Here is a 21,437-nt window from a genome sequence, read left to right on the forward strand (position 1 = left end):
TTAGAGCCCGTAAGCTTTAAAGAGACAGTGCGTCATTTTAGAGCCTCTTAGAGCCAAACTCTAATCAAACACTTTCTTTAACGAACTCTTACCTTGTCTTGGTTTGTAGTCGATCTTAATTTCTGTCGGGCAAAAGCAGGAGTACATCGTTACTACTGGAGGATTCTCTTTTATCGAGAACACGTCGCGCTAATGCGTCGCTCACCCAAGAAGTTGAGTTTGGCAGAGAGCGAGAGGGCGTGGCCATCGGGAACAAAGGTGTAATCGCCGGCGTCGCCCTGTTTCACGTCGTTGATGGTCAACTTGTGCATCCTGAGGAACGCAAACGAATATGTGATTATATATGTGATTATATATGTGATTATATATATGTGATTATATATGTGTGATTATACATATATATATATATATATATATATATATATATATATATATATGATTATATATGTGATTATATATATGTGATTATATATGTGTAATTATATATGTGATTATATATGTAATTATGTATATATGTGATTATATATGTGATTATATGTATGTGGTTATATATATGTGATTATATATGTGTGATTATATATGTGATTATATATATGTGATTATACATACATATATATATATATATATATATATATATATATATATATATATATATGATTATATATGTGATTATATATATGTGATTATATATGTGTAATTATATATGTGATTATATATGTAATTATGTATATATGTGATTATATATGTGATTATATATATGTGATTATATATATGTGATTATATATGTGATTATATATGTGTGATTATATATATGTGATTATATATGTAATTATTATATATGTGATTATATATATGTGATTATATATGTGTGATTATATATGTGATTATATATGTGATTATATATGTGTGATTATATATATGTGATTATATATGTGTGATTATATATGTGATTATATATGTGATTATATATGTGTGATTATATATATGTGATTATACATATATATATATATATATATATATATATGATTATATATGTGATTATATATATGTGATTATATATGTGTAATTATATATGTGTGATTATATATGTGATTATATATATGTGATTATATATGTGATTATATATGTGATTATATATATATGTGATTATATATACGTGATTATATATGTGATTATATATATATATGTGATTATATATATGTGATTAAATATATCTGATTATATATGTGATTATATATGTGATTATATGTGTGATTATATATATGTAATTATATATAAATGTGTGATTATATATATGTGATTATATATATATATATATATATATATATATATATATATATATATATATATATATATATATGTGATTATATATATTTGATTATATATGTGATTATATATATGTGATTATATATGTGATTATATATATCTGATTATATTTGATTATATATATGTAATTATATATATGTGAATATATATACGTGATTATATATATGTAATTATATATATGTGATTATATATATCTGATTATATATGTGATTATATATGTGTGATTATATATATGTAATTATATATATGTGTGATTACATATATGTGATTATATATATATATGTGATTATATATATGTGATTATATATATGTGATTATATATATATATGTGATTATATATGTGTGATTATATATATGTTATTATATGTGATTATATATAAGTGATTATATATATGTTATTATGTATGTGGCTTCCTATAAGTGATCTGTTCTTCTGTATCTACCTCTGTATCTACCTGCGTTGCATCAATGGAATTTCCCCATGTGGGACAATAAAGGATTATCTTATCTTATCTTATATATGTGTGATTATATATATGTGATTATATACATGTGATTATATATGTGATTATATATATGTGATTATATATGTGATTATATATGTGTGATTATATATATGTGATTATATATACGTGATTATATATGTGATTATATATGTGTGATAATATATATATATAGGTTATTATATATGTGATTATATATGTGATTACATATATGTGATTATATATGTGTGATTATATATATGTGATTATATATGTGTGATTATATATGTGATTATATATATGTGATTATATATGTGATTATATATGTGTGATTATATATATGTGATTATATATACGTGATTATATATGTGATTATATATACGTGATTATATATGTGATTGTATATATGTGATTGTATATATGTGATTATATATATGTGAATATATATACGTGATTATATATGTGATTATATATGTGATTATATATGTGTGATTATATATATGTAATTATATATATATGTGTGATTATATATATATATATGTGTGATTATATATATGTGATTATATATAAATATATGTGATTATATATATGTGATTATATATGTGTGATTATATATATGTGATTATATATATGTGATTAAATATATGTGATTATATATGTGTGATTATATATATGTAATTATATATATATATATATATATATATGTGTGATTATATATATGTGATTATATATATGTGTGATTATATATATGTGATTATATATAAATATATGTGATTATATATATGTGATTATATTTGATTATATATATGTGATTATATTTGATTATATATGTGTGATTATATATATGTGATTATATATATGTGATTATATGTGATTATATATATATAAAACTGGCTTTAAGTCTTGAACGAGTCACAGAGGAAGTGAGCGGAGCCACTTCCTGTTTGGAGGGCGGGGCCAGAGACGTCTCATTCTACAGTTTATGACAATGTCAAACGGAGCAAACTACTACTTACAATACTTATTATGTATTATTGTGTGTTTATCGGTCGGTTATTGGAGGTTTTAGATCTTAATAACAACTGCAGAGTCTTTTATTTTGAAGGGACCCCGGAGCAGCACTTAAACCCCTCCTCAGCAGCTCGTTCTTCTCTTCCCGTGCGTCCGGTACCTTCCGATGTGCGATATCTTGACGCGGTCGCCGGGCTGGACCTCCACGCCGTCCTTGAACCATTTGCCCGTGACCTTCTCGTCGGACACTTCGCACTTGAACACGGCCTGTTCAGCCGACTTTACGGTGAGATCAGCGATGCTCTGGAGGACCTGCAGCTCTGCGTCTGCACGAGAGAGGACACTGAGACGAGACACTGAGACAGGACACCGAGACGAGACACTGAGACAGGACACCGAGACGAGACACTGAGACAGGACACCGAGACGAGACACTGAGACAGGACACTGAGACGAGACACTGAGACAACCGGGCGAGACAAGACACTGAGACAGTACACTGAGACGAGACACTGAGACGAGACACTAAGACAGGACACCGAGACGAGACACTGAGACAAGACACTGAGACAACCGGGCGAGACAAGACACAAAGACAGGACACTGAGACGAGACACTGAGACGAGACACTAAGACAGGACACTGAGACGACACACTGAGACGAGACACTGAGACAACCGGGCGAGACAAGACACTGAGACAGGACACTGAGATGAGACACTGAGACAGGACACTGAGACGAGACACTGAGACGAGAGACTGAGACGAGACACTGAGACGAGACACTGAGACAACCGGGCGAGACAAAACACTGAGACGAGTATTTTCCAAAGTCAGACCCTAAAAATAGACATTTTATAGATCTGTTATAGACCTGTAATAGACCTGTTATAGACCTGTTATAGACCTGTAATAGACCTGTTATAGACCTGTAATAGACCTGTAATAGATCTGTTATAGTCCTATTATAGAGCTGTTATAGACCTGTAATAGATCTGTTATAGTCCTGTTATAGAGCTGTTATAGACCTGTAATAGATCTGTTATAGATCTGTTATAGACGTGTTATAGACGTGTTATAGATCGACGAGACACAGACAGTACACTGAGACGAGACACTGAGATGAGACACTAAGACAGGACACTGAGACGAGACACTGAGACGAGACACTGAGACAACCGGGCGAGACAAGACACTAAGACAGGACACTGAGACGAGACACTGAGACAGGACACCGAGACGAGACAGTGAGACAGGACACTGAGACAGGACACTGAGACGAGACACTGAGACAACCGGGCGAGACAAGACACTGAGACAGAACACTGAGACGAGACACTGAGACGAGACACTAAGACAGGACACTGAGACGACACACTGAGACGAGACACTGAGACAACCGGGCGAGACAAGACACTGAGACAGGACACTGAGACGAGACACTGAGACAGGACACCGAGACGAGACACTGAGAAGAGACACCGAGATGAGACACTGAGACGAGACACTGAGACAGGACACTGAGATGAGACACTGAGACAGGACACTGAGACAAGACACTGAGACAGGACACTGAGACGAGACACTGAGACGGGACACTGAGACAGGACACTGAGACGAGACACTGAGACGAGACACTGAGACGAGACACTGAGACAGGACACCGAGACGAGACACTGAGACAGGACACCGAGACGAGACACTGAGACAGGACACCGAGACGAGACACTGAGACAGGACACCGAGACGAGACACTGAGACAGGACACTGAGACGAGACACTGAGACAACCGGGCGAGACAAGACACTGAGACAGTACACTGAGACGAGACACTGAGACGAGACACTGAGACAACCGGGCGAGACAAGACACTGAGACAGGACACTGAGACGAGACACTGAGAAAGGACACCGAGACGAGACACTGAGACAGGACACTGAGACGAGACACTGAGACAACCGGGCGAGACAAGACACTGAGACAGGACACTGAGACGAGACACTGAGACGAGACACTGAGACAACCGGGCGAGACAAGACACTGAGACAGGACACTGAGACGAGACACTGAGACAGGACACCGAGACAAGACACTGAGACAGGACACTGAGACGAGACACTGAGACGAGACACTGAGACAGGACACTGAGACGACACACTGAGATGAGACACTGAGACAACCGGGCGAGACATGATACTGAGACAGGACACTGAGACGAGACACTGAGACAGGACACTGAGACGAGACACTGAGACAACCGGGCGAGACAAGACACTGAGACAGGACACTGAGACGAGACACTGAGACGAGACACTGAGACGAGACACTGAGACGAGACACTGAGACAACCGGGCGAGACAAGACACAAAGACAGGACACTGAGACGAGACACTGAGACGAGACACTAAGACAGGACACTGAGACGACACACTGAGACGAGACACTGAGACAACCGGGCAAGACAAGACACTGAGACAGGACACTGAGATGAGACACTGAGACAGGACACTGAGACGAGACACTGAGACGAGAGACTGAGACGAGACACTGAGACGAGACACTGAGACAACCGGGCGAGACAATACACTGAGACGAGACACTGAGACAAGACACTGAGACGAGACACTGAGACGACCAGGCGAGACAATACACTGAGACGAGACACTGAGACAAGACACTGAGACAAGACACTGAGACGAGTATTTTCCAAAGTCAGACCGTAAAAATAGACATTTTATAGATCTGTTATAGACCTGTAATAGACCTGTTATAGACCTGTAATAGACCTGTTATAGACCTGTAATAGACCTGTAATAGATCTGTTATAGTCCTGTTATAGAGCTGTTATAGACCTGTAATAGATCTGTTATAGATCTGTTGTAGACGTGTTATAGACGTGTTATAGATCGACGAGACACAGACAGTACACTGAGACGAGATACTGAGATGAGACACTAAGACAGGACACTGAGACGAGACACTGAGACGAGACACTGAGACAACCGGGCGAGACAAGACACTAAGACAGGACACTGAGACGAGACACTGAGACAGGACACCGAGACGAGACAGTGAGACAGGACACTGAGACAGGACACTGAGACGAGACACTGAGACAACCGGGCGAGACAAGACACTGAGACAGAACACTGAGACGAGACACTGAGACGAGACACTAAGACAGGACACTGAGACGACACACTGAGACGAGACACTGAGACAACCGGGCGAGACAAGACACTGAGACAGGACACTGAGACGAGACACTGAGACAGGACACCGAGACGAGACACTGAGACGAGACACCGAGATGAGACACTGAGACGAGACACTGAGACAGGACACTGAGATGAGACACTGAGACAGGACACTGAGACAAGACACTGAGACAGGACACCTAGACGAGACACTGAGACGGGACACTGAGACAGGACACTGAGACGAGACACTGAGACGAGACACTGAGACGAGACACTGAGACAGGACACCGAGACAAGACACTGAGACAGGACACCGCGACGAGACACTGAGACAGGACACCGAGACGAGACACTGAGACAGGACACTGAGACGACACACTTAGATGAGACACTGAGACTACCGGGCGAGACAAGATACTGAGACAGGACACTGAGACGAGACACCGAGATGAGACACTGAGACGAGACACTGAGACAGGACACTGAGACAAGACACTGAGACAGGACACTGAGACGAGACACTGAGACAGGACACCGAGACGAGACACTGAGACAGGACACCGAGACGAGACACTGAGACAGGACACTGAGACGAGACACTGAGACAACCGGGCGAGACAAGACACTGAGACAGTACACTGAGACGAGACACTGAGACGAGACACCGAGATGAGACACTGAGACGAGACACTGAGACAGGACACTGAGACGAGACACTGAGACACGACACCGCGACGAGACACTGAGACAGGACACCGAGACGAGACACTGAGACAGGACACCGAGACGAGACACTGAGACAGGACACTGAGACGAGACACTGAGACGAGACACCGAGATGAGACACTGAGACGAGACACTGAGACAGGACACTGAGACGAGACACTGAGACACGACACTGAGACGAGACACTGAGACAGGACACCGAGACAAGACACTGAGACAGGACACCGAGACGAGACACTGAGACAGGACACTGAGACGAGACACTGAGACAACCGGGCGAGACAAGACACTGAGACAGTACACTGAGACGAGACACTGAGACGAGACACTGAGACAACCGGGCGAGACAAGACACTGAGACAGGACACTGAGACGAGACACTGAGAAAGGACACCGAGACGAGACACTGAGACAGGACACTGAGACGAGACACTGAGACAACCGGGCGAGACAAGACACTGAGACAGGACACTGAGACGAGACACTGAGACGAGACACTGAGACAACCGGGCGAGACAAGACACTGAGACAGGACACTGAGACGAGACACTGAGACAGGACACCGAGACGAGACACTGAGACAGGACACTGAGACAGGACACTGAGACGAGACACTGAGACGAGACACTAAGACAGGACACTGAGACGACACACTGAGATGAGACACTGAGACAACCGGGCGAGACAAGATACTGAGACAGGACACTGAGACGAGACACCGAGATGAGACACTGAGACGAGACACTGAGACAGGACACTGAGACGAGACACTGAGACAGGACACTGAGACGAGACACTGAGACGAGACACTGAGACAGGACACTGAGACGAGACACTGAGACGAGACACCGAGATGAGACACTGAGACGAGACACTGAGACAGGACACTGAGACGAGACACTGAGACACAACACTGAGACGAGACACTGAGACGAGACACTGAGACAGGACACTGAGACGAGACACTGAGACGAGACACTGAGACAACCGGGCGAGACAAGACACTAAGACAGGACACTGAGACGAGACACTGAGACGAGACACTGAGACAGGACACTGAGACGAGACACTGAGACGAGACACTGAGACGAGACACTGAGACGAGACACTGAGACAAGACTCTGAGACGAGACACTGAGACGACCGGGCGAGACAAGACACTGAGACGAGTATTTTCCAAAGTCAGACCCTAAAAATAGACATTTTATAGATCTGTTATAGACCTGTAATAGACCTGTTATAGACCTGTTATAGACCTGTAATAGACCTGTAATAGACCTGTAATAGACCTGTAATAGATCTGTTATAGTCCTGTTATAGACCTGTAATTGATCTGTTATAGATCTGTTATAAACCTGTAATAGATCTGTTATAGTCCTGTTATAGATCTGTTATAGACCTGTAATAGACCTGTAATAGACCTGTTATAGACCTGTAATTGATCTGTTATAGATCTGTTATAAACCTGTAATAGATCTGTTATAGTCCAGTTATAGATCTGTTATAGACCTGTAATAGACCTGTTATAGATCTGTTATAGACCTGTAATAGACCTGTTATAGACCTGTTATAGATCTGTTATAGACCTGTTATAGACGTGTTATAGACATGTTATAGACATGTTATAGACCTGTTATAGATCTGTTTTAGACCTTTTATAGACCTGTTATAGACCTGTTATAGATCTGTTATAAACCTGTAATAGATCTGTTATAGTCCTGTTATAGATCTGTTATAGACCTGTAATAGACCTGTTATAGATCTGTTATAGACCTGTAATAGACCTTTTATAGACCTGTTATAGATCTGTTATAGACCTGTTATAGACGTGTTATAGACATGTTATAGACATGTTATAGACCTGTTATAGATCTGTTTTAGACCTTTTATAGACCTGTTATAGACCTGTTATAGATCTGTTATAGACCTGTTTTAGACCTGTTATAGACCTGTTATAGATCTGTTTTAGACCTGTTATAGATCTGTTATAGACCTTTTATAGACCTGTTATAGACCTGTTATAGACCTGTTATAAACCAAAATCAGACACAAAAAATCTGAAAACACGATCAAATCTGAGCGAAATGTACAAATAATTTCCTGTACATAAAGTTTTATAATCATTAACTAATCAAAAGAACTTAACTCAAACTAATGTATTACTACAACTACTACTGAATCTAACAGGTTTATAGTGAATTAAGTTTGTATAAATGCTTTATTTATTATAAGCTTTATGTTTCCTGTGCCACTTCTTTAGTTTCATATTTTCTCCGACGTTGTACTTCTACTCGAGTAACTCTGTCTGGAAGTGTCTGTACTTTACGCACCTTAAAATACTTTGACTTTTAGCATCATGTGTCTTACAAAAGTCACAATGAAGCGAGATGTAAATCACTCGCACAGATTTACAGATAACGACCCAAAACGCCTCGTGTCTCGTTTCTTTCCGTTTCCTCGATTATGCAAAACGTCTGTGGACTTCTGTAATGACGGCGTTTGGAGCGCCGTTTACGACGGCTCCGGGCGAACTCTGGGAGGCGCTACATGAAATTAGCACGACGTTACAAGACCGCGACGGACGGATGTTAATTAAGACACGTGTAATGACTAATCGATCGCTTCGTTCTGCTCGTCACAAAAGCGTCGACAGCAGCAGCAGCAGCTCATCTGTAAATGTGATAATGAGCCCTTACATTATGACCACAGTGACCGGTCATGAGTCCGGCTCAAACGTCCCGCGTACGACCACAGTGACCGGTCAGGAGTCCGGCTCAAACGTCCCGCGTACGACCACAGTGACCGGTCAGGAGTCCGGCTCAAACGTCCCGCGTACGACCACAGTGACCGGTCACGAGTCCGGCTCAAACGTCCCGCGTACGACCACAGTGACCGGTCATGAGTCCGGCTCAAACGTCCCGCGTACGACCACAGTGACCGGTCAGGAGTCCGGCTCAAACGTCCCGCGTACGACCACAGTGACCGGTCACGAGTCCGGCTCAAACGTCCCGCGTACGACCACAGTGACCGGTCACGAGTCCGGCTCAAACGTCCCGCGTACGACCACAGTGACCGGTCACGAGTCCGGCTCAAACGTCCCGCGTACGACCACAGTGACCGGTCAGGAGTCCGGCTCAAACGTCCCGCGTACGACCACAGTGACCGGTCATGAGTCCGGCTCAAACGTCCCGCGTACGACCACAGTGACCGGTCAGGAGTCCGGCTCAAACGTCCCGCGTACGACCACAGTGACCGGTCAGGAGTCCGGCTCAAACGTCCCGCGTACGACCACAGTGACCGGTCACGAGTCCGGCTCAAACGTCCCGCGTACGACCACAGTGACCGGTCACGAGTCCGGCTCAAACGTCCCGCGTACGACCACAGTGACCGGTCACGAGTCCGGCTCAAACGTCCCGCGTACGACCACAGTGACCGGTCAGGAGTCCGGCTCAAACGTCCCGCGTACGACCACAGTGACCGGTCACGAGTCCGGCTCAAACGTCCCGCGTACGACCACAGTGACCGGTCATGAGTCCGGCTCAAACGTCCCGCGTACGACCACAGTGACCGGTCAGGAGTCCGGCTCAAACGTCCCGCGTACGACCACAGTGACCGGTCACGAGTCCGGCTCAAACGTCCCGCGTACGACCACAGTGACCGGTCACGAGTCCGGCTCAAACGTCCCGCGTACGACCACAGTGACCGGTCACGAGTCCGGCTCAAACGTCCCGCGTACGACCACAGTGACCGGTCACGAGTCCGGCTCAAACGTCCCGCGTACGACCACAGTGACCGGTCACGAGTCCGGCTCAAACGTCCCGCGTACGACCACAGTGACCGGTCACGAGTCCGGCTCAAACGTCCCGCGTAAGATCAGACAAATGAAATTTTAAGAGTTTTACAGCCTTAAACCTCCGATGAACAAATGATCAGATTGTGTTTGAATCTGATCATCTCGAGTCGATTTATGAGAGGATTTTTAGTCACTGAAGAGTATTTTTTGAAGACACGATACGATCTTTAACATTTGTCACATCGATAAATCTGTCATCAGGATTATTCAGGTGGAACTTTACCGGCAAAAAGTCGCTCTGGCCTCTAAAAGTTGTGAGAAACACTAATAAACTCATCATCATAATTAGGAGGCTCAGAAGGCGTTAAGATAATGAGCGACAAAGAAGGATCCGGGCCTCGGAACTCCTGCCACGGACACAGTCATTGGTTGAACCTTTGGAACGTGCTTCTGGAACGGGGAAAAGGCCGTCGCAAAAAGAGGAACGACACAAACGGGAAAACACATTTGGAAATGGAAAAGTTGATATAAACTGGATTAAATGTGACTTTTATGGATGCTACACCAACCTGGCCCTGTTTGTTTTTGTTGTTTTGTGTGATTAATTAAGAGAGTCCCATATTTTCAGTAATCCCAGTGGTTATGGCGTGGGCGTGTTACCTTCGACCTCCAGCTCCGCCTTGGACTCCCCCCCGTTGGTTATGGCGTGGTACGTCCCGATGTCCTCCAGCGTGGCTTCGTTGATGACCAGAATGTGTCTCTTGCCGTCTTTCTTGAACCTGTATTTGGACCCGGCCGTTTCCTTGTTCAGCTCCTCGCCACCCTTCATCCTGAAAACAGAACGTCTTTCATCTGGTGAACCTGAATGTAAAGCTGCTCGACTCTGATTGGAGGGAAATGGACTGGAAAGGGGCGTGGCTCAGAAAAAGGTCAAGGAAGTGAAAGAAAACGTCACAAAAGTTTGAACCGGACACTTCGTTTGACGCTTTTACAGTGAGAGTTATGCTCTAAAACTTTTCACCTGTTATGGTCCAGTTATAGATCTGTTATAGATCTGTTATAGACCTGTTATAGACCTGTTATAGACCTGTTATAGACCTGTTATAGCTAGACATGTTATAGACCAGTTATAGCTCTGTTATAGATCTGTTATAGACCTGTAATAGATTTGTTATAGACATGTTATAGATCTGTTATAGACCTGTAATATATATATTATAGACCTGTTATAGAGCTGTTATAGACCTGTAATAGATCTGTTATGGATCTGTTATAGACCTGTAATAGATCTGTTATAGACCTGTTATAGACATGTTATAGACCTGTTAACCTGTTATAGACCTGTTATAGATCTGTTATAAACCTGTTATAGACCTGTTATAGACCTGTTATAAAGCTGTTATAGACCTGTTATAGACCTGTTAAAACCTGTTATAAACCTGTTATAGACCTGTTATAGACCTGTTATAAACCTGTTATAGACCTGTTATAGACCTGTTATAGACCTGTTAAAACCTGTTATAAACCTGTTATAGACCTGTTATAGACCTGTTATAGACCTGTTAAAACCTGTTATAGACATGTTATAAAGCTGTTATAAACCTGTTACAGACCTATTAGACCTGTTATAGACCTGTTAAAACCTGTTATAGACATGTTATAAAGCTGTTATAGACCTGTTTTAAAACCTGTTATAGACCTGTTATAGACCTGTTATAAAGCTGTTATAGACCTGTTATAAACCTGTTATAGACCTGTTATAGACCTGTTAAAACCTGTTATGAACCTGTTATAGACCTGTTATAAACCTGTTATAGACCTTTTATAGACCTGTTAAAACCTGTTATAGACATGTTATAAACCTGTTATAAACCTGTTATAGACCTGTTATAGACCTGTTATAGACCTGTTATAGACCTGTTATGGATCTGGTGATACTCGAAAAGCCAAATCTTTCTTTAGTGGTTTAAATAGTTTGATCGTCCATTCATTTAATTCACATGTAAAAATGACTCATTCTAGAAACAATAATAAATAGAACAACAAAAATCATAATCATAAATGTCCTCCTCACCACTTGACGTTGGCTCCCTCCTCCGACACTTCCACCTCAAACTCCACCTTCTCGCTGACCACAGTGTGAACATCGTCCAGCAGCTTCGTGATGGTCACTGGGGGCTCTGGGGAAATCATAATATTAATGATAGTTATTCACTCGACAAACATATCTGAGGTAAGCTCATTCACACGACGGCAATAAAAGCGGCCAGAGTCAGATTTGAACTGTCATTCTTTATATAAGAATCCACCTTCTCTCATTCTAAAAAGTATAATCCTCTTCTTTTCTAATATGGGAAAACATCATCACTATGTTTGGGGACATATCACTGCCGAACCGCTGTAAAACTGAAATATTCACTTCAGATCATATTTGTGTTGTTTGTGTTGTAAACTTGCTCTTCAGTCGCTTCTCATGTTTTAAATAGTCAAATAATGTCAGGATTTGCCGTAAGCCCTCCATCTACTGGCTTCTATTAGCATACGTTTGCCGGTTTAAAGCTAGCCATGCTAGCTGTCAATCAAACCTTATGATGCCAGCTGGAACACGGCACCTGATTGGTCAGTTCTTATTATCATTCTTATCTGGATTCATAAAGAAGATAGAAAATAAAAACACAAGGATCATGTCGAGCAGCAGTTTAAGACAAATCTGTTCTAAAAGTGATCGAGCTTGACCTGAAGGACACTCGGTCTGAGGACTCTGACCTGAGCTGCCCGTCCTCTTTATCTATCTGTTTACACTGTGTATGTTTCCCCTGAATATAATCTTCTTTGTTACCCTAACAGCCCTGTAATGGGCCACATAAAGCCTCTTGTTGGCTGCTGCAGCTTCTCATCACTGATGAGTACCTGATTACCATCTGACTGACCCGGGCTGATGGGCGCCGTGTTTAAAGAAGGTTTCTCTTTTGAACATGATGAAGATGAAGATCACGGTGCTCTGGTCCTGAACGCTCAAAACGCCGCGGTGGACGACTGAGGAATTACACATCTCGTGTGTTTACCTTTGACGAAGAGTTCAGTGAAGCTCTTCTCCTCGTCCACCACACACTCGTACGCCGCGTCGTCCGACAGATTACACTTGTTTATGGTCAGAGTTCGTACGTTTCCCACACTCTCCATCACATACCTGCAAAAGAGGTTTAGACCTGGTTTAGTCCTGGTTTAGACCTGGGTTAGTCCTGGTATAGACCTGGTTTAGTCCTGGTATAGACCTGGTTTAGTCCTGGTTTAGAACTGGGTTAGTCCTGGTTTAGAACTGGGTTAGTCCTGGTATAGACCTGCTTTAGTCCTGGTATAGACCTGGTTTAGTCCTGGTTTGCACCTGGTTTGGACCTGGTTTAGACCTGGTTTAGACCTGGTTTAGTCCTGGTTTAGACCTGGTTTAGACCTGGTTTAGACTTGGTTTAGACCTGGTTTAGACCTGGTTTGGACCTGGTTTAGACCTGGTTTGGACCTGGTTTAGACCTGGTTTAGACCTGGTTTAGACCTGGTTTAGACCTGGTTTAGACCTGGTTTGGACCTGGTTTAGACCTGGTTTAGACCTGGTTTAGACCTGGTTTAGACCTGGTTTAGACCTGGTTTGGACCTGGTTTAGACCTGGTTTAGACCTGGTTTAGACCTGGTTTAGGCTTGGTTTGGACCTGGTTTAGTCCTGGTTTAGACCTGGTTTGGACCTGGTTTAGTCCTGGTTTAGACCTGGTTTAGTCCTGGTTTAGACCTGGTTTAGACCTGGTTTAGACCTGGTTTAGTCCTGGTTTGCACCTGGTTTGAACCTGGTTTAGACCTGGTTTAGTCCTGGTTTAGACCTGGTTTTGACCTGGTTTAGACCTGGTTTAGACCTGGTTTAGTCCTGGTTAGGACCTGGTTTAGACCTGGTTTAGTCCTGGTTTGCACCTGGTTTGGACCTGGTTTGGACCTGGTTTGGACCTGGTTTAGACCTGGTTTAGTCCTGGTTTGCACCTGGTTTGGACCTGGTTTGGACCTGGTTTAGACCTGGTTTAGTCCTGGTTTGCACCTGGTTTGGACCTGGTTTAGACCTGGTTTAGTCCTGGTTTAGACCTGGTTTAGACCTGGTTTAGACCTGGTTTAGTCCTGGTTTGCACCTGGTTTGGACCTGGTTTAGACCTGGTTTGGACCTGGTTTGCACCTGGTTTGGACCTGGTTTGGACCTGGTTTAGACCTGGTTTATACCTGGTTTGGACCTGGTTTAGACCTGGTTTGCACCTGGTTTGGACCTGGTTTAGACCTGGTTTAGACCTGGTTTAGTCCTGGTTTGCACCTGGTTTGCACCTGGTTTGGACCTGGTTTAGACCTGGTTTAGTCCTGGTTTGCACCTGGTTTGGACCTGGTTTAGACCTGGTTTAGTCCTGGTTTGGACCTGGTTTAGACCTGGTTTAGTCCTGGTTTGCACCTGGTTTGGACCTGGTTTAGACCTGGTTTAGTCCTGGTTTGCACCTGGTTTGGACCTGGTTTAGACCTGGTTTAGTCCTGGTTTGCACCTGGTTTGGACCTGGTTTAGACCTGGTTTAGTCCTGGTTTGGACCTGGTTTAGACCTGGTTTAGTCCTGGTTTGGACCTGGTTTAGACCTGGTTTAGTCCTAGTTTGCACCTGGTTTGCACCTGGTTTGGACCTGGTTTGGACCTGGTTTGAAGGATCACTGTTGATGTCACTGAACCATCACGGCTCATTCAGACCATGTTGATCGTGTCGTCATGGAAACACATCACATGGTTTGGGCCATGTTTAGTCGGAAAGTCTTTGTTTTTGTGCCAATTCCAAACTGACATTTTGTTCCTTAAAAAACGTATTTATCTCAGATTTCCAGTGATCGTCAGACGAACTGTCAGACGGTCTACAGTCCAAAGTAAGACGTACTACTACAGTAGATAGTACTACTACAGTAGATAGTACTACTACAGTAGATAGTACTACTACAGTAGGTAATATTACTACAGTAGGTAGTATTACTACAGTAGATAGTACTACTACAGTAGGTAGTATTTCCACAGTAGATAATACTACTACAGTAGGTAGTATTACTACAGTAGATAGTACTACTACAGTAGGTAGTATTACTACAGTAGATAGTACTACTACAGTAGGTAGTATTACTACAGTAGGTAGTATTACCACAGTAGATAGTACTACTACAGTAGATAGTACTACTACAGTAGGTAATATTACTACAGTAGGTAGTATTACTACAGTAGATAGTACTACTACAGTAGATAGTACTACTACAGTAGATAGTACTACTACAGTAGGTAATATTACTACAGTAGGTAGTATTACTACAGTAGGTAGTATTACTACAGTAGATAGTACTACTACAGTAGATAGTACTACTACAGTAGGTAATATTACTACAGTAGGTAGTATTACTACAGTAGATAGTACTACTACAGTAGGTAGTATTACTACAGTAGATAGTACTACTACAGTAGGTAGTATTTCCACAGTAGATAATACTACTACAGTAGGTAGTATTACTACAGTAGATAGTACTACTACAGTAGGTAGCATTACTACAGTAGATAGTACTACTACAGTAGATAGTACTACTACAGTAGGTTATATTACTACAGTAGGTAGTATTACTACAGTAGATAGTACTACTACAGTAGGTAGTACTACTACAGTAGGTAGTATTACTACAGTAGGTGGTGCTAATACTTTGATACAACAGTCATAAAACACTGGGAGAGGCGGAGCTTCTCACTTTGCCGACGGTTTGATTTCCTGTCCGTTCTTGAGCCACCTGACATTGGCGTTGCCGTCGGCGACCTCCACAGACATCGTGATCTTCTTCCCTTTGTCCACGGAATACGCCGACTCCATTTTCCTCAAGAAGGCTGAGGAAAAGAGACCCTAAGTTAATCTTTATGTTTGATACTTCTGCTGCTCCATCGTGGGACAAGTCATCGTTGACATTATTCCTCGACCGGTGACGTAAAGATAAATGCACAGAAAAAATGTTTTATTGTACGTCCTGACCAGGCTTGACCAAAGATGTGTCCAGCTGGTTTCCCTGGTGTGAAAGAAGGTGAGGAACATCTGAGGTTCTCACCGTCGCTCTTGGTCACCTCCACCTTCTTCATGGCCTTGAGCATCTTCAACATGCCCGTGAAGTCTGTGATGCCGTACTGGAAGGCAATTTTCTCGTAGTCGCAGGGTTTGGCCTTCTTCAGGATGTCCCACACGTCCACCTCCTCACCCTCCGACTTGTCCCGCTGCTTCTTCTCCCTGGAGTCAACAAGACCAGACGGTTACGCCCCAAAGGCCCCGAAGGCCCCGAAGGCTCCGAAGGCCCCGATGGCCCCGAAGGCCGCGCCGTGGCGACCGGGACAATCATAATCACCTTTTCTTGAGGAGACCGCTGAAGTCCAGAGCTCCAGCGTCTTCGTCCGCCCCGCCGCTGTGAACAGGACAACACAAGGGGTTTAGCAGGAGAATGAACGAGACACGTCCTGTGCAGGTTGGGTCCTGTGAGTGCAGGTTGGGTCCTGTGAGTGCAGGTTGGGTCCTGTGAGTGCAGGTTGGGTCCTGTGAGTGCTGGTTGGGTCCTGTGAGTGCAGGTTGGGTCCTGTGAGTACAGTTTGGGTCCTGTGAGTGCAGGTTGGGTCCTGTGAGTGCAGGTTGGGTCCTGTGAGTGCAGGTTGGGTCCTGTGAGTGCAGGTTGGGTCCTGTGAGTGCAGGTTGGGTCCTGTGAGTGCTGGTTGGGTCCTGTGAGTGCAGTTTGGGTCCTGTGAGTGCAGGTTGGGTCCTGTGCGTGCAGGTTGGGTTCTGTGAGTGCAGGTTGGGTCCTGTGAGTGCAGGTTGGGTCCTGTGAGTGCTGGTTGGGTCCTGTGAGTGCAGTTTGGGTCCTGTGAGTGCAGGTTGGGTCCTGTGAGTGCAGGTTGGGTCCTGTGAGTGCTGGTTGGGTCCTGTGAGTGCAGTTTGGGTCCTGTGCGTGCAGGTTGGGTCCTGTGAGTGCAGGTTGGGTCCTGTGAGTGCAGGTTGGGTTCTGTGCGTGCAGGTTGGGTCCTGTGAGTGCAGGTTGGGTCCTGTGAGTGCAGGTTGGGTTCTGTGAGCGCAGGTTGGGTCCTGTGAGTGCAGGTTGGGTCCTGTGAGTGCTGGTTGGGTCCTGTGAGTGCAGTTTGGGTCCTGTGCGTGCAGGTTGGGTCCTGTGCGTGCAGGTTGGGTCCTGTGCGTGCAGGTTGGGTCCTGTGAGTGCAGGTTGGGTCCTGTGAGTGCAGGTTGGGTTCTGTGAGCGCAGTTTGGGTCCTATGAGTACAGTTTGGGTCCTGTGAGTGCAGGTTGGGTCCTGTGAGTGCAGTTTGGGTCCTGTGAGTGCAGGTTGGGTTCTGTGAGTGCAGGTTGGGTTCTGTGAGTGCAGTTTGGGTCCTGTGAGTGCAGGTTGGGTTCTGTGAGTGCAGGTTGGGTTCTGTGAGTGCAGTTTGGGTCCTGTGAGTGCAGGTTGGGTCCTGTGCGTGCAGGTTGGGTCCTGTGAGTGCAGGTTGGGTCCTGTGAGTGCAGGTTGGGTTCTGTGAGTGCAGGTTGGGTCCTGTGAGTGCAGGTTGGGTCCTGTGAGTTTCCTGACGGTTATAAAGTCATGAGTGCTTTTCAATAGATGTAAAATGCTCTTATTTTATCACACTTTATATTTCTGAGACTTTTTTCATGTTTAGTGTTCATCATTTGACAAAAAATATCTACTTTTAGTCATGGTTTAGTCATTAAAAATGTATGTATCATAATTTTAGCCTTCATGATTCTTTTTTTATCTAGTTGTGATTCTGTCGAGAGGTCAAAGCCTCTCGAGAGCTCGTTTACTGACCACTAACGACTGTCCAGCATAAATGTGTCCTTTAAGTCTCAGATGCTTTCGTGTGATTGGACGATCTGAGTGCGGCCCCCGATTAGCCCATAGGTCCCAGCCCATGATAACTGTCGACATGTATTTACAGAAACGTCCCGGGACAGCGGGTTTACAGCTATGATTTCACCCACTCGACAATGAGCGCGAGAGGGCCCCCCGCTGGGCCGTCCCAGGGTCATGTTTCGGAGCAGTTCAGGCGGGCGGGGCGCAGACGGGGCATGTATGGGGACGTGGGCGGGGCAGGTATGGGGACGTGGGCGGGGCACAGACGGGGCATGTATGAGGACGTGGGCGGGGCACAGACGGGGCATGTATGGGGACGTGGGCGGGGCACAGACGGGGCATGTATGGGGACGTGGGCGGGGCACAGACGGGGCATGTATGGGGACGTGGGCGGGGCACAGACGGGGCATGTATGGGGACGTGGGCGGGGCACAGACGGGGCATGTATGGGGACGTGGGCGGGGCACACACGGGGCATGTATGAGGATGTGGGCGGGGCAGGTATGGGGATGTGAGCGGGGCACAGACGAGGCGGGGCACAGACGAGGCGGGGCACAGACGGGGCGGGGCACAGACAGATCCGGCGGCGCAGCTGTTGGCACTCACTTGACGTGGGATGAAGCAGCGACACACGAGGAGCCGGCGTTAAACCGACACCGCTCAGAAATGTAACGACCGCGTCTAAAACGGACGTGCGTCGATCCATGAAGTAAAACCTCTGCGAGTATTTCATGTACTCGTGTCCCTGTGTATTTCATGTACTCGTGTCCCTGTGTATTTCATGTACTCGTGTCCCTGTGTATTTCATGTGCTCGTGTCCCTGTGTATTTCATGTACTCGTGTCTCTGTGTATTTCATGTACTCGTGTCCCTGTGTATTTCATGTACTCGTGTCCCTGTGTATTTCATGTGCTCGTGTCCCTGTGTATTTCATGTACTCGTGTCCCTGTGTATTTCATGTACTCGTGTCCCTGTGTATTTCATGTACTCGTGTCCCTGTGTATTTCATGTACTCGTGTCCCTGTGTATTTCATGTACTCGTGTCCCTGTGTATTTCATGTGCTCGTGTCCCTGTGTATTTCATGTACTCGTGTCCCTGTGTATTTCATGTACTCGTGTCCCTGTGTATTTCATGTGCTCGTGTCCCTGTGTATTTCATGTACTCGTGTCCCTGTGTATTTCATGTACTCGTGTCCCTGTGTATTTCATGTACTCGTGTCCCTGTATATTTTGTGTACTTTTTCTTTTGTTTTAGAGTTTGAATTGTCAAAAACTGATTACTATTTCATACTTTATACTTGACTACTTCTCGTACCACAACTTTGTACTTCCACTTGAATATGTTTATGTTGAAGTTCTCATATTCGCGTCTCTGTTTCACATATTTTCCTGTCTAACGAGCACACGGGACAAATATAAATCTATTAAATGTCCACATCTAAATAACTCTGTCTCTCTTTTCGTCGGCTCAGCCTGAATACAAACAAATCATATTTTTAAACCTGAATCAAAGTGAGACGGACGGGACAGTGTCATGTGACGCTCCACGTGAAACTAAAGCAACATTATGTGACAGTTTTATGTCCGCGCTTTAAGTCAGAGGACATCCACACCACAGAAGACTTTAGACATGGCACTGGGACATTAGAGCCGCAATTAGACACTTTTTATGACCTAATCCACTAAATCCAAGCTCAAATGTGCTGATTCCAGGCGTTTGAGGGAGAATATTTAAGAATTAAAGCCGCAAGCGGCATCCAACGGGCCTCGCGGGCCACCGGCCCTAGCGGGCCACCGGCCCTCGGACTCTGCTCTGCATTTTACAGATGGTGCTAACGCCCTCATTGTGTGTGTCATTTAAGAACTAAGACAGCGACACTTGGTACATGGCCAGTGCTGTGATTAACCAGTCTCTGTGCGGCTCCGCCCACAGAGACCGTGAGGCTCCGCCCACAGAGACCGTGACACTAAGTATGAAAATATGGATAACTTTTGATGCTTCGCTTGTGCAGATGATTTTCCCCCTTTAGAGATTTTGGAATTTTCCCACAGGGAAAACATGGGAGACTTCTGTCATGGCTCCGGCGACAGGAGGAGAGCACGAGTGAGTGTTTGGAAGTGGGCGAGCGCTTCACACGGCGTTACGGAACTAATAGGCCTCTCGCCAGCTTGTGGCGCTCTGGCCTAATCAAATATTTTGCGCAAAACCAATATAGCCGTTTCCACCGTAACAACAAATTATACATCGTATGAAAGCTCTAAGTCTTCTTCACGCCGCCGTGGGGTGGGATCATCATTACTCCCCATTCCGTCAGGGTCCCCCACCCGCTCCCCACAGACTTCCACTGATTTTAGCAGATACAAGTATGGCCCATGGATTCTCGTGCAGGATGATGTCACCAGTGTTTTTGGAGGAATACAGCGCCCATTCACTCATTGTTGACTATGTCTGTCATAGCAGAAGTAAGTCTGCACGGGTTAGTTCACTGTATGTGCCGGGGCGACGGGGGCGACGGGGTGACAGGGGCGACGGGGGCAACGGGGTACCAAACATGCGGGTGTAACCTTTGGCAACGTGGCAGGAGCAATAGCCTCCGCCCTGCTGGGGCTCGGGTCTAATTATTCATGAAAATCAGAAATTGTTCAGTCTTTTGGGACATTTTGATTGACAGACGGTGTTTTGTGTTTCAGAGTCTGTTAAAATGTTGAATTGTCTTAATACGATTGCACTTCACATGCGTTGGTCAGATGTTTGCTGCTGGACGTTGGGTGACCACATGCGACTGGTCAGATGTTTGCTGCTGGACGTTGGGTGACCACATGCGACTGTCAGATGTTTTCTGCTGGACGTTAGGTGACCACATGCCTTGGTCAGATGTTTGCTGGTGGACGTTGGGTGACCACATGCAACTGGTCAGATGTTTACTGCTGGACGTTAGGTGACCACATGCGACTGGTCAGATGTTTGCTGCTGG

The 21,437-nt window shown here is 44.6% G+C and overlaps 1 protein-coding gene across 1 annotated transcript in view; it reads right to left on the minus strand.

The window, feature by feature from the left end:
• Positions 1-21,437, minus strand: part of LOC140360216 (myosin-binding protein C, fast-type-like) — a 159,855-nt gene that overhangs the window by 87,326 nt on the left and 51,092 nt on the right. Inside the window, exons 6-14 of the mRNA XM_072445420.1 lie at positions 16,961-17,017; positions 16,670-16,845; positions 16,322-16,454; positions 13,604-13,728; positions 12,613-12,718; positions 11,199-11,368; positions 2,980-3,145; positions 206-312; positions 93-122 (exon numbers count right to left, since the gene is read on the minus strand). Of these exons, the coding sequence (XP_072301521.1) occupies positions 93-122; positions 206-312; positions 2,980-3,145; positions 11,199-11,368; positions 12,613-12,718; positions 13,604-13,728; positions 16,322-16,454; positions 16,670-16,845; positions 16,961-17,017 (1,070 nt within the window). The remainder of the gene's footprint in view (positions 1-92; positions 123-205; positions 313-2,979; positions 3,146-11,198; positions 11,369-12,612; positions 12,719-13,603; positions 13,729-16,321; positions 16,455-16,669; positions 16,846-16,960; positions 17,018-21,437) is intronic.

Source organism: Eucyclogobius newberryi, unplaced genomic scaffold (genome assembly GCF_026437365.1).
Source record: "Eucyclogobius newberryi isolate DKJ021-1_F unplaced genomic scaffold, fEucNew1.0.hap1 SCAF_145, whole genome shotgun sequence".
Lineage (NCBI taxonomy): Eukaryota > Metazoa > Chordata > Actinopteri > Gobiiformes > Gobiidae > Eucyclogobius > Eucyclogobius newberryi.